At 53.7% G+C, this 12,422-nt stretch overlaps 1 protein-coding gene across 3 annotated transcripts in view; it reads left to right on the top strand.

The window, feature by feature from the left end:
* Positions 1-9,560, top strand: part of DHRS7B (dehydrogenase/reductase 7B) — an 83,574-nt gene extending 74,014 nt beyond the window's left edge. For 2 of the 3 annotated variants that reach the window (XM_036296452.1, XM_036296454.1), the window contains exons 4-7: positions 3,002-3,218; positions 3,965-4,057; positions 7,264-7,416; positions 9,141-9,560. In XM_036296452.1, coding sequence (XP_036152345.1) covers positions 3,002-3,218; positions 3,965-4,057; positions 7,264-7,416; positions 9,141-9,346 — 669 coding nt within the window. In that variant the 3' untranslated portion in view covers positions 9,347-9,560. The remainder of the gene's footprint in view (positions 1-3,001; positions 3,219-3,964; positions 4,058-7,263; positions 7,417-9,140) is intronic. The other variant, XM_036296453.1, reaches the window with a different exon arrangement.
* The last annotated feature ends 2,862 nt before the right edge of the window (positions 9,561-12,422 follow it).

The following is a 12,422-nucleotide window of genomic DNA, read 5'->3' as shown; positions in this document are numbered from 1 at the left end:
CTGTGCAGCAATGCAAGCTGCTGTGGGGCCTTGGGCCTTCTTTTGGAAGTTCTGTGTCTCTCTGACCCAGCCGCAGTTTGTTAGGTAATTTTAGATCTCAAAGGGCTGGGGCATTCATATGCAAAAGCCTCTGCTCATAGCTTGGGTGGGGTGGGGTCTCAGGGAATCAACAGGGCGGAGCAAACAGCTATGGCTGCTCCTCAGCCCTGCCCTAAGAGGCCCCGGGTCTCAGTGTCCTGTGGTAATCACTACAAGCACCTCTGAGAGAAAGCTACCCTCGATTTCCGCCCGCTGCCAAACAGTCCAGTTTCTCCCCGTATGGGTCTGGGTCCCCAGAGACTCACCTGGAACTGGAGTCAGGGCCATTGGGAGCTTGTGCCTCCCTCCTGATTGCAAAAGACACCGGCGTCCTCCGTTGCCAGCCCCTTTCCGCACGCACTTGAGCCTCCGTACCTCTGCACTTTACTTCCGCACCTCCTGAGTCTCAGTGTGCTTTTCTCTTTCCTTCTAGTTGTAGAATTTCCACTCAGACAGCCTTCCTGTGGTGTGGGTGATGTCTGTTTTGTCTTTTAGTTGTATTTTTGAAGTGGTTGTACGAGGCGGCAATTTCAGGTGTTTACCTATGCTGCCATCTTGGTTTCTCCTTGAAAAGTGGATTTATTTTGAGAATCCCAGATGCACAGAATCATGGGTTGATCCAGGTCAACCATCAACATCGACTGCAAGGCCAAATTGCTTCGGAAAGAAGACATTGCTTTGTGTTTGGTGGGATCAGGAAGGTGTGGTGTATTATGAGCTTCTAAAACCAGGTGAAACTGTTAGTACTGATCGCTACTGACAACAAATAATCAATTTGAACCACGCTTTAATCATGAAACGACCAGAATGTGCCAGAAGACACGGCAAAGTAATTTTGCTTCATGATGACGCACCATACACACCTCAAAAGCAGTTAAAGACACGTTAAAAGATCTTGCCTGGGAAGTATGAACCCACCCGCCGTACTCACCAGACCTTTCTCCTTCAGATTACCACTATGTTGTACTCCTGAAATTAATACAAAATAATACTGAATGTAAACTGTAATTGAAAAATAAAATTTAAAAGAGTAGCAAAAAAATTAAGTTGTCATACCTCTTGGAAAAGTATAATTTTAAAAAACAACAGAAAATAACAAGTGTTGGCAAGTATGTACAGAAATTTGGAAACTTGTGCATTGCTGGTGGAAATATAAAATGGTACAGTTGCTGTGGAAAATAGTTCGGCAGTTCCTCAAAAGGTTAAAAAGAAAACTACTATATCCACACATTCCCACTCCTAGGTGTACCAGTTAATAATGTGGATTTTGTAATCAAAGAAAACACGATAATTTCAAGAGAAACATCAAAAGTGCTTTATTCAAAGTAATGTGCATCGCCAGCTACACATTTCCCCCATCTTTCAGGTAATTTGTGGATACCGTCCCAGTAAAACTTTTCTTGTTTTGAAGCAAACCATTCAGAGACCCAACTTGCCACTTCTTCGTACATCTTGAAGTGCTGCTCAGAAAGTGCGTGTGCCGTCGATCGGAACAAGTGGTAATCTGAAGGAGCAAGGTCTGGTGAATAGGGCGGGTGGGTTCATACTTCCCAGGCAAGATCTTTTAACGTGTCTTTAACTGCTTTTGAGGTGTGTATGGTGCGTCATCATGAAGCAAAATTACTTTGTCGTGTCTTCTGGCACATTCTGGTCGTTTCATGATTACGTTACTCACATGGAGCACAGACACAGCAGTAATGAAGGGAAACAGTAAAAAAAAATTAAAAGAAAGATAACAATTCCTGACCTTTGCTTGTGGTAAATAAATAATAAAAAACAGCCCTGGCCGACTTGGCTCAGTGGATAGAGTGTTGGCCTGCGGACTGAAGGGTCCCAGGTTCGATTCCGGCCAAGGGCACATTCCTGGGTTGCGGGCTCAATCCCCAGTGGGGGGCGTGCAGGAGGCAGCCAATCAATGATTCTCTCTCATCATTGATGTTTCTATCGCTCTCTCCTTCTCCCTTCCTCTCTGAAACCAATAAATACATTTAAAAAGAAAAAAGTTTAAAAAAAAAAACACACATATGTACATATGTCGAAATGACGGAACTTTTTTTTTTTTATAAATAAATGGGAGATGGTGATTTAACCGGGAAACGATGTGCGTCGAGTCTGACGTCACCGGAGGACTGCCTGTCTTCTGTGAGCCCCAGAATGTGGCTCTGCCAGGGCTGTTGTCTCCAGTGGAGCCCCGTTCTCTGAGGTCCTGAGAAGCAGAGTGCATTGGTCCTCGGGCCTCAGGAAAGGGGCGGGGGTCCCATTGGGTGGAACACAGGTGGCCCCAAACCTGGGGGTAGGGCGGGGCAATTTCAGGGGTGGCGCCAGGCGGTGTTCCCTACAGCCAGAGGCCTGGGCGGGTTGAAGTAGCTGCTGAGGCTGCTTCTGCAGCAGGAGGAGGAGAGCTCCTGGCAGGCCTTGGCCGGGCTCCGCTTGATGCCAGAGTCTGTGGTTCTGTCTCTTTTCTTTTCCTTGGGCTGCTTGGGACCTTTCCCATGGCACGTCGCGGTGACAGCCATTGGCCATCAGCTTAAAGGACTTCCCTGCAGCCGTTGCGGCCGCCTACCTTGTGGCAAACTGCTGTCTGCACCACGGCCATCGCCCAGATCTCTCTGAACGGGTTGCGATGACTTCTGCGGTCTGTCTCAGGAATGGATCGCCCAGATCAGCAGTGCGTAGTGGGGACAGGCTTGTCCTCTGGCAGGTCAGACGGGCGCTGTCGAAGCCGCCTGGAAGCTTGGATGCCACAGGGTCGGTCCCGAGGCTCTGATCACTGGGGCCCCCGGGTCCCCAGGCTTCTCATGTCTGTGTGGCTCCTCCTCTCTCAATGCTCCTTCCGCCTGGGCAGGCATGAACTCTGGCAGGGTGCCCCGCGGCCTGTGCTCTGTCACTCTGAGGTGTGTTCGTTTCTGTCATGTCTGACCAGGTGCAGACACACACGCCTCGCATGGTGACCTTCGACCTGGCGGACACCGGGGCCACCGTCGCGGCCGCAGCTGAAATCCTGCAGTGCTTCGGCCACGTGGACGTGCTCATCAACAACGCGGGGGTCAGCTACCGTGGCACCATCCTGGACACCCCCGTGGACGTGGACAGGAGAGTCATGGAGACCAACTACTTCGGCCCCGTCGCTCTGACGAAAGGTAGCGTCTCCGGTGGAAGAGAGAAGCACACGGACATGTTGTTTGTGTGTTTTCACTTGGTTCCTCCTCCATTTCACCCTGGAAACGAGCTGTCATTGACAGCCCGGGGCTGGCTTTCCCAGATGTTAAAAATACCTCTTATGGATTTCAGGGAGGAAGAGAGAGGGAGAGGGAGAGAGAAACATCAATGATGAGAACCCTTGATCGGCTGCCTCCCTCACACTTCCCACTGAGGATCGAGCCCACAACCCGGGCATGTGCCCCTGACCAGAAGTGAACCCTGGACCCTTCGGTCCGCAGGCCAGCGCTCTATCCACTGAGCACACCGGCCAGGGCAGCTTTTTCAGACTTTTATTTGCCTTTCTGGTCTGAAGTCCTGATGGTCTCTGCAGTGGCACTTCATTTGTAGAGCATCGCGCCCTTTCCTCCTGGTGGCGCTGTGAACCCCGCAGAGTGGAGATGTCCTTGTGCCTGGCCTGGGCTCCGGGGGAGGCTCTCCCCTGAAAAGGAGGGTCCACTGCGGTGAGAGGCCGGTGTGCGAGCTCTGTCTCTGCCTCCCTCTGCGGGGTCTGCGGGTGCAGGAGGCCCAGAAGCTCCCGGAACACGCTCCTCCCCACTGAGGGCCTCACCGGGCACCTCCGGGTGCCTGTGAAATCCAATGGGAGGCCGCCTCCTCTCGCGGGGGGCGGGGGGCGGGGGGCGGCGACCAGAGGAAGTCCTCTCCTGAAGCCCCAACTCTCCCGCAGCGCTCCTGCCCTCCATGGTCCAGCGACGGCGGGGCCACGTGGTCGCCATCAGCAGCGTGCAGGGCAAGATCAGCGTTCCCTTCCGGTCTGCCTGTGAGTCTCCGCCCCGCTGGGTGCGCTGTTTGTCCTGAGGCTGGGAGTCCCGCGCTGTCAGCCCAGGACGCAGCCTTGGGAAATGCTCGGTGCACCGTGAGCAGCCTCCGCAGTGCCCTGCTGAGCGGATGCTGGATTCACGCGGGCCCAGCTCTGCTCCTGGCCCCCTCGCCCCCCTGGCTCCATCACCCCCGGCTCCATCACCCTCATCTCCGTGGGGGCGGGGCAGTCAGCCCTGCGAAACCCAGGACTGTGAGCTGCTTAGTGAAGCGGGGCAGCCGCGCAGCGTCCCCACGTCAATTCCATGGCCCCCAGGCCCTGTCACCTCACGTCCCGGGCGTTTATGCCTCCAGACCTACTAAGGCACAGAAGTGGAGTCCTGCTACGCACACTGGTTTGCGGTTTGCTCATTTCACGTGGCAGTTACCTTTTTACAGTAGTGCATAGGGATTTACCTAGTCCTTTTACGTGGATATATAGTAATTCACTGAGTAGATATATGACAATTTAGCCATTTTCCTGGGTATCTCATTTTCTCCCCTTCAGTCTTTGACCATTTACAGTGATGCACTACATAGAACATGGTAAATACTTGTATCTCTAGGCCATGGGTCCTCAAACTTTTTAAACAGGGGGCCAGTTCACTGTCCCTCAGACCGTTAGAGGGCCGGACTATAGTTTTAAAAAAACCTATGAACAAATTCCTATGCACACTGCACATATCTTATTTTGAAGTAAAAAAACAAAATGGGAACAAATACAATATTTGTATTTGCATGTGGCCCGCAGGCCGTAGTTTGAAGACCCCTGCTCTAGGCACTTGGGAGGGTTCGGTGAGATGAATTCCCGAAAGTGGAAACAGGTCAGAACCAAATAATTAAAGCTTCCAAATGACCTCCAGTGCACACTCTCACCTCCGTGTGTGGGCGTGGCTGTGCTGGAAACTTGAGATATCATCTCATTAATCCGTCTGCCATCATGTAGCACCAGCAAGCACACTGAATCTAGTTTTTCAAATTTATTTAAGAAGTATATTTTTATTGATTTCAGAAAAGAAGGGAGAGGGAGAGAGAGATAGAAACATCAATGATGAGAATCATTGACTGGCTGCCTCCTGCACGCCCCCGACTGCGGATGGAGCCCCACCCCGGGTATGTGCCCTGGCCGGGAATCGAATCCGGGACCCTTCAGTCTGCAGGCTGATTCTCTATCCACTGAGCCAAACCAGCTCGGGCAGAATCTAGTTTTCTTAAGTTAAAAGATTTCAGAGGTAATTTCTGTCCTAGTAACTCCTTCCTTTACTCCACCCTCTGGAAGTAAATACTTATAACCGACCCCTCTGCTCTCACCACCTCCCCGCTGGGCTGCGCCCGCCCCGCAGAGCACAGGAGCGGCTGGCAGAGGCTCGCTGTCCTTCTGCACCCAGCTCGCCGCTTGGTTCTAGTTGTCTGTCCTCAGGCAAGTTGTTTAACCCTCGTTTCCCTTCTTATAAAACGAGACTTACAGCCGTGATGTGCCCCGCAAAGCTGTTCTGCAGGGAAATGAGACTTCGATGTGAAAAGGCCCCTGTGAATTTCAAAGCCCTGTTTCCACACTTGCTTCTAGGGTGGTGTTCTGTGTCAGCGCCAGGGACATAGGACAGCCATCTAAGGTTGCTCTGATGGCCCAGGGATGATTATGTACATAAATCGCAAATGGTAAAGCACATGATAAACAGTTAATAACAGGATAACGTCAGAATTAGGATATGCCATGTTCCTGGTACAAAATGATTTCCAAACTTTACTTTGATGTAATCTGAGTTTTGTTCTCCACTTGGCCTGTGACTAACGGAGGGCATAGTGGTTGGTCTGGGCACTGTGTAATGACCAGACTAAATGTGGGGGCTCGGCCCGTCAGTGAACCCCGATGAGTAGCCGTCTCCCCCACTCTGAGCCGCTTTCATGGGGACGAGGTGAGAGGAGCCACGGTGTGCTGAGCAGGTGCCTGTGGGCAGCCTCCTGGAACCACGGCTGGGGAGCGGTTCTCGCCACACCTGCCCGCCGGCTCCTCGGGCAGCCCCAGCCCTGGCCTGCCTCGAAGAATCTGGCCCCGCGGCTTGGGGCAGGTCAGACACTTGAGTTTCTCATGGGACTTGCTGCACCATGTCCTGGGTTTCCCCTCCTGTTTTATTGGCTGATGGATCCCCCTTTCCTAAGGCTGGAGCACGTGGAAGTCTGAGTTGGAGGAAACTGTTTTCAGTGGAGATGCCACGTGCTTCCCGAGACTGTCCAGCAGGGCTCCGTCCCCTTTGGAGGACCTGTCCTCAGGCTTGAGCAGCCGGAGGAGCAGAGGGGCTCCGTGGCGGAGGTGGAGCCAGCTGGGTAGCTCTTCCAGGTGAACGCACTGCGTGGAAGCTCATCAGACAAGATACGTGGGAGAGCCGGCCGCGGCTTTCCTGAGCGCATGCCAGGTGCTCACTGGGAGCCGGCCTCCGTGACAAACTCGGGGCAGCCGTGATGGCGCCCTGGGCCGGCGCCTCGTCAGTGACTTGTGGGGAGCGGGCAGGTCTGCGTGGCCGGCATGAAAGCCGTCTGTCCAGTCTGCTGCCACCAGGTGTAAAAAGCTACTTGCAGGAATAACATGAACAGTATGAGCTCATTCTGTAAAGAAATTACTTACATGTAAAGTCACATGTGTGTACATAGGATATAAAAAATAAGTCCCCAGAGACCATTCGCATCAGCTCCCTCTGGAGAGTGAAATTGGAAGGCAGAGGAAATTATTCATATCCTCTGTCCTATTGAATATTGTACCCATTAGGCATGAAGTGGGGTTTTTCCTTTTAAAGTAGAATAATTTCTGTCTAAGAAAAGTTGCAGGAACAGAATAAAGAGCCCCCGTTGTGCCAGTTGTTAACATTTACATGTTTGCTTCATGTTCACTGTGTGCGCACACATATGTATACATGAAGTTTATACTCTTTCTTTCCTGAACCATTTGGAAAGAGTTGGAGACAGGCTGCTCCTTTCCTCCGAAATACTTGAGGCAGAATCCTGATGGCGGGGGTGCCATCTGGTTCCCTAAGGAAGGGTGTTGCTGTGACACTGCACTGTCTAAGCTTAAATTACAGGGCCAGTTTCCTAAGTAGAGAATGAACCTGTGGTCTCACCCCAGGCCATGCCCCACCCCAACTCACACCCTGCCTCTGGCCACCACCTTTGCAGATGCAGCCTCCAAACATGCAACCCAGGCCTTCTGTGACTGTCTGCGCGCAGAGCTGGAACAGCACGGGGTCGCCGTGACCGTGCTCAGCCCCGGCTACATCCGCACCAACCTCTCCCTCAACGCCATCGCCGCCGACGGCTCCAGATATGGAGGTGAGGCTCCAGTTCCTCTTCTTTTATAGAAAGCTCTTAGCTGATGATTGTTTGCTCACTCATTTGAATGTAATTTTAAAAATGAAGACACACTGGGTGTTGGTCACATGTACTGCCTACCAGGTAACCTTCTTTTAACCCGGACCACCCACTGCGCCATCGGGGCAGGACTTGTCGGCTGGACGGAGGTCCCCAAGCTGAGATGCTGCCAGTCTTCCAGCGAACCCATCTCAGTGCATTGCTTGACCCAAGAGTTCCCTACCCACCATGCTTGAGAAGTAACTGATTTCAGGGCACTCAAAGCAGTGAGCTTCCGGGGTGAGGTGGGCGCATCCCTCAGAACCTCCCTCTGGCTTCAGCCGAAGAGAGCCGAGCTGGCCTGTCACCTCAGTGGCCCAGCTGCGGCCCAGATGCAGGCTCAGGCCAGCAGAGACCCGTGGGTTTTGCCTCTCAGGTATGCTGGCCCATGGGTGTGCTGCTGCGGGAGCCAGCTCTGCTTCCCCCAGCGCGACAGGCCTGCTGGCCCCGAGCGCCCTCCGTGTGCTGCCTCCCTGGCCCTGCACGCTCCCCAGCTGGCCTGAGCCAAGACGGCCCATGCCCGGAGGGCAGTGGCTCTCACTCACGAGGCAAGACGGAGGCATAGACCCAGAGAGATTCATTTTTATATTACTTCTACTTAGAAGAATCTTTTTTAAAAACTCCCCCTGGAATTTGAAAAATAAGCAACAATCAGAAACCTGCTATTCTTCTGTGTTAACAAAAACACAATGAGAACGGATGCTGGTAGGAAGCGCAGGCGGTTTGGACAACGTGCGAGCGGTTTCTAATGGCCTGTGATAGTGGCCTCCTCAGTGCCTGCCCTGGGTCCTACTTTTTTGGCAAAATTGTCATGATGAGGGAAGAAGGAACCAGTTACTGTTAACCAGCCTAACACCCCGGCTCCCACAGCTGTCACTGACCCTAACCCAGATTCCTTCCTGCGCCGCGTGCAGTGAGCACCTGACCCCTGAGTAGTGGGAGTGCATGTGGCCAGGGCCTCCCCCACTGGCTGACCTCAGCAGCCGCCCATGCTGGCTGGCGGCTCACCTTCTGGAGTCATTGGTGCTTTCGAAGGCGCAGATTCTTTTTTTTTTTTTTTTTTCCTTGTATTATTTTTATTTATTTATTATTATTTTTTTTTTTTGGATTTTTTTTTTTTTTTATTAGTTAAGGTATTACAAATGTGTCCTCATCCCCCCCATTAACCCCCAACCTCCCCCCCACACACACTCATGCTCCCATCCCCCCGTTGTCCATGTCCATTGGTTTGGCTTATATACATGTATACAAGTCCTTCGGTTGATCTCTTCCCCTTACCCCCGCCCTCCCCTACTTTCCTTCTGGGGATTGATAGCCTGATCGCTGTTTCTCAGTCTTTGGGTCTGAAGGCGCAGATTCTTAAGGTCGGGAAGCCCTCGGCTGTGGTGAGCGCCTGACTGACTCCACTTGGACTGGCCCTGAGCACTGGCGGGCTCCACCTCCGTCCCACGTCCCGCCCACAGGTCTCTGACCCCGGCTCACACCCTGAGCCACGGAGGGGTCCCCCTGTCCTGGGTGCAGGGGAGCTGGGATGGTGGGTGCACGGTGGAAAGCTGGGGAGCTGGCCGCACCACGGTCTGGTCCACACAGCTCAGCCGGGAGGGACTTGTGCTTTCAAGCTCACGGGTTTCTTTTGTCCACTTTAGTTATGGACGAGACCACCGCCCAGGGCCGAGTGCCTGCGGACGTGGCCCGAGACGTCCTGGCTGCCGTGGCGAAGAAGAAGGAGGACGTGGTCCTGGCCAGCCTGGCGCCTTCCTTGGCCATTTACCTGCGAACGCTGGCCCCCGCGCTCTTCTTCCGCCTCATGGCCTCCCGGGCCCGGAAGGAGCAGAAGCCCAAGGACTCCTAGTGCCACCGCAGGGCTATTGTCCTGGGTGCTTGTCGGGGTGGAGGCCGGAGGCACTTCCCCTGCAGAGCCCTGGCCGGCCTGCTGGGCGAGACCGGAACACAGCGGCAACAGGCCTCCCGCCGCGAGGCTGGCCCTGAGGAGTAAGGAGCTGGGTTTTAATGCTGAGAACATGAAATAAACAAATGGACACATGAGCCCTAGTCCTTGAGGGCTAGATAACTGTGCCTCCTTCAGTTCCCAGCTTCCGCCAGCTCCCAGAACGGGTTTCCGTCTGGAAACCAGCAGACATCCTGACGGCGCCTCGGCCTCGCTGTCCACGTCTGATTCACCAGGACCACTCTCCTAATGGCTCGGCCCCAAGGGAGAAGCCTGTGTGTAAGAGCCGTCCTTCCCTCCGCCCCAGGCCCTGCAGTGTCCCCTTCAGCCCAGCGGGGGCTAATGTGACCATCACTGACCTCCCAGTGGCACCAGCTCTAGGACCAGAAAAGGGTTCCCATTTCCCTACTGACCACCCCACCCCCCGCCCGCCCCCCAGCCCTGCAGGACCAGGCACCACTCCCAGAGGAGACGCACTAAGGAGACCGCGTCTACGGGAAAAGGACACGTGGTCCACGTGTCCTCTGGTGTGAGGCTCAGAATCCGGTCGGGGCAGGGACTCTTTTTAAAAAAATATTTTTGGCCGAAGCCGGTTTGGCTCAGTGGATAGAGCGTCGGCCTGCGGACTGGAGGGTCCCGGGTTCGATTCCAGTCAAGGGCATGTGCCTGGGTTGCGGGCACATCCCCAGTGGGAGATGTGCAGGAGGCAGCTGATCGATGTTTCTCTCTCATCGATGTTTCTGACTTTCTGTCTCTTTCCCTTCCTTTCTGTGAAAAATCAATAAAATATATTTAAAAATATATATATATATTTTTGATTTCAGAGAGAAAGGGGGAGGGAGAGAGATAGAAACACCAATGATGGGAGAGAATCATGGATCGGCTACGTCCTGCACTTTCCCCACTGGGGATCGAGCCCGCAACCCAGGCATGTGCCCTGACGGAATGAACTGTGGTCTCCTGGTTCACAGGTCGACGCTCAGCCTCTGAGCCACGTGGCCGGGCTGGGGGCGCTCTCTGCAGCAGCGTCTGCTCCCTGGTGGAAGCAGCCACTTCTTGGCTGTGACGGTTGAGAGTAGCCAGAGAGGGTGCCTGTGGCAGACTTACTAACACTCCACGGTTGAGGTTCCTTCGGTCAGCTTCACACCTCAGTTCAGAACGAAACTTCCCCCTATTGGAGCTGACAGTGGAAATGGGGGTCCACTGTATAGGCTTCCCCGCCTTGGAGTAAGTCCCTCGCACGTCACACTGTACCCTGCCCTCCGTCCTAACTGGACTATGGAGCTTGCCGTTTCAGCTGCTACTCCCCAATGACAACGGCCAGAGCAGCCTGTGAGTCGGTGTTCAAGGCTCGCAAGTTTCCTGAAAGTTGGAGGATGTGCTGACCTACCCCAGGGCCCACGCGCCCACACATCCATCCTAGGACCCGTGGCTGGAATGTGACACATGGCTTTTCACTTTCCTCAGAAACCAGCTCCCTCCCTCCTGGTGTCGGGAAAGGCTCCTTCCATACGAGGAAAGAGTGGACTAGAGTGGACTAGAGCCGGCAGTGGCGCCACGCTGGTCAGACATGCCAACGCCAGCATCCCTCAGAGGCAGCCAGGAAGCTGTCTCTGTAGATGGGATGACAACAGCTCTCCCTGGACACTGCTTGGCTGGTACTTTCTAAAGGGCCCTGTCTGGGTGCTGTCCTTTCCTCTCCATTAAGTAAATGGCCAGCAGCTGGGGCCAATGGGGTGCACTGCCCTCCAGGCGGCGGCCATGGTGGTGGCTGTGTGTGGAGGTGAGTGGTTTGGGAGCAGCTGCAACAGTGGCCTCAGGTGTAGGCTGGGAAGCAGCTTGGAGCAGACAAAAAGGGTCTCAACCTATATATGACACGTGAATCACATTGAATATCACTGAGTGTTTACTTGCCTAACGTTCTTCTATGGTTTTTAAAATATATTTTTATTGATTTCAGAGAGAGGGGGAGAGAAACATTGAAAAGAGTCATTGATCAGCTGCCTTCTGCACCCCTCACACTGGGGATGGAACCTGCAACCCGCATATGTGCTGACTGGGGCATCAAGCCTCCTGGCTCATAGGTCAGTGCTCAACCACTGAGCCCCATGGGCTCAGCTGCCTAACATTTTTTTACATATGCAGCTCACTGTCTAAGGCTTATTATAGAAACTTTGTATTCTGCCGCATAAATAGATAGAATACAAACAAATCCATTAAACTAGCTAGGTCCACCGTCTGCCTGGCTCTCGGGTCGGCAGGGTCTGAGGTACCACAGGTGTGCTCGCACCACAGATGCTCTGCCCTCAGCAACTAGGAAGCGGACTAAGGGGCCAGTGGCTCAGAGCTCTCTGATGCCCAGGTTGCACCTAAGCCCTCCTGGGTGCCGCTCCCTGGAGAGCAGGTTTGGTAAAGGTGGGGCCTGTGGAGCTGTGACGTGGATGGCAGTGAGCACCTGTCTGAGGGTGAGTGCACCCCGCACAAGAGCATCCCAAAGAGGGGAGCTGGGCCAGGCATGGCCTCTGGCTCAAACCCACGTTTGAATGTCTGCCCCAGGGGTAGTGGTGTCCAGTTTCTCTCTTCCATCCTTGAAGGTGGTTTTCCCATCTTTTATTCTTGCTTCTGATGGGTAGGTTGGAAAAGCACATTCTTAGTTCTGCCTTCAGATAAAGTTCAAAGACACCTTCCACTTTACAAGATTCTTGGTGTTTCACTGTCCTATGCTTTATGCCAAAATCAGAGTCTGAAAAACAAAACCGAATGAGTTTTTCCCGACAGAGGCTGTGCACACCTGTGCCGAGGGATAGCGCTCGTGCGAGGTGCAGAGGGCGCAGCTGCCGGACACTCGGCCTGGCTACCAGCAGCACTGAGCAGAGAGCTTCCCTTCTCCCCCTCAGGGACTGACAGCTGCCGAACCAGATGTGCACACTGCTCTGGAGGGAGCTGACAGACGGGACCAAGGAGAGAGACTGTCCAAGTT

This window comes from Myotis myotis, unplaced genomic scaffold (assembly GCF_014108235.1).
Source record: "Myotis myotis isolate mMyoMyo1 unplaced genomic scaffold, mMyoMyo1.p scaffold_m19_p_29, whole genome shotgun sequence".
NCBI lineage: Eukaryota > Metazoa > Chordata > Mammalia > Chiroptera > Vespertilionidae > Myotis > Myotis myotis.
The sequence above is the reverse complement of the archived record's forward strand: the minus strand, read 5'-3'. Positions and strand labels throughout refer to the sequence as shown.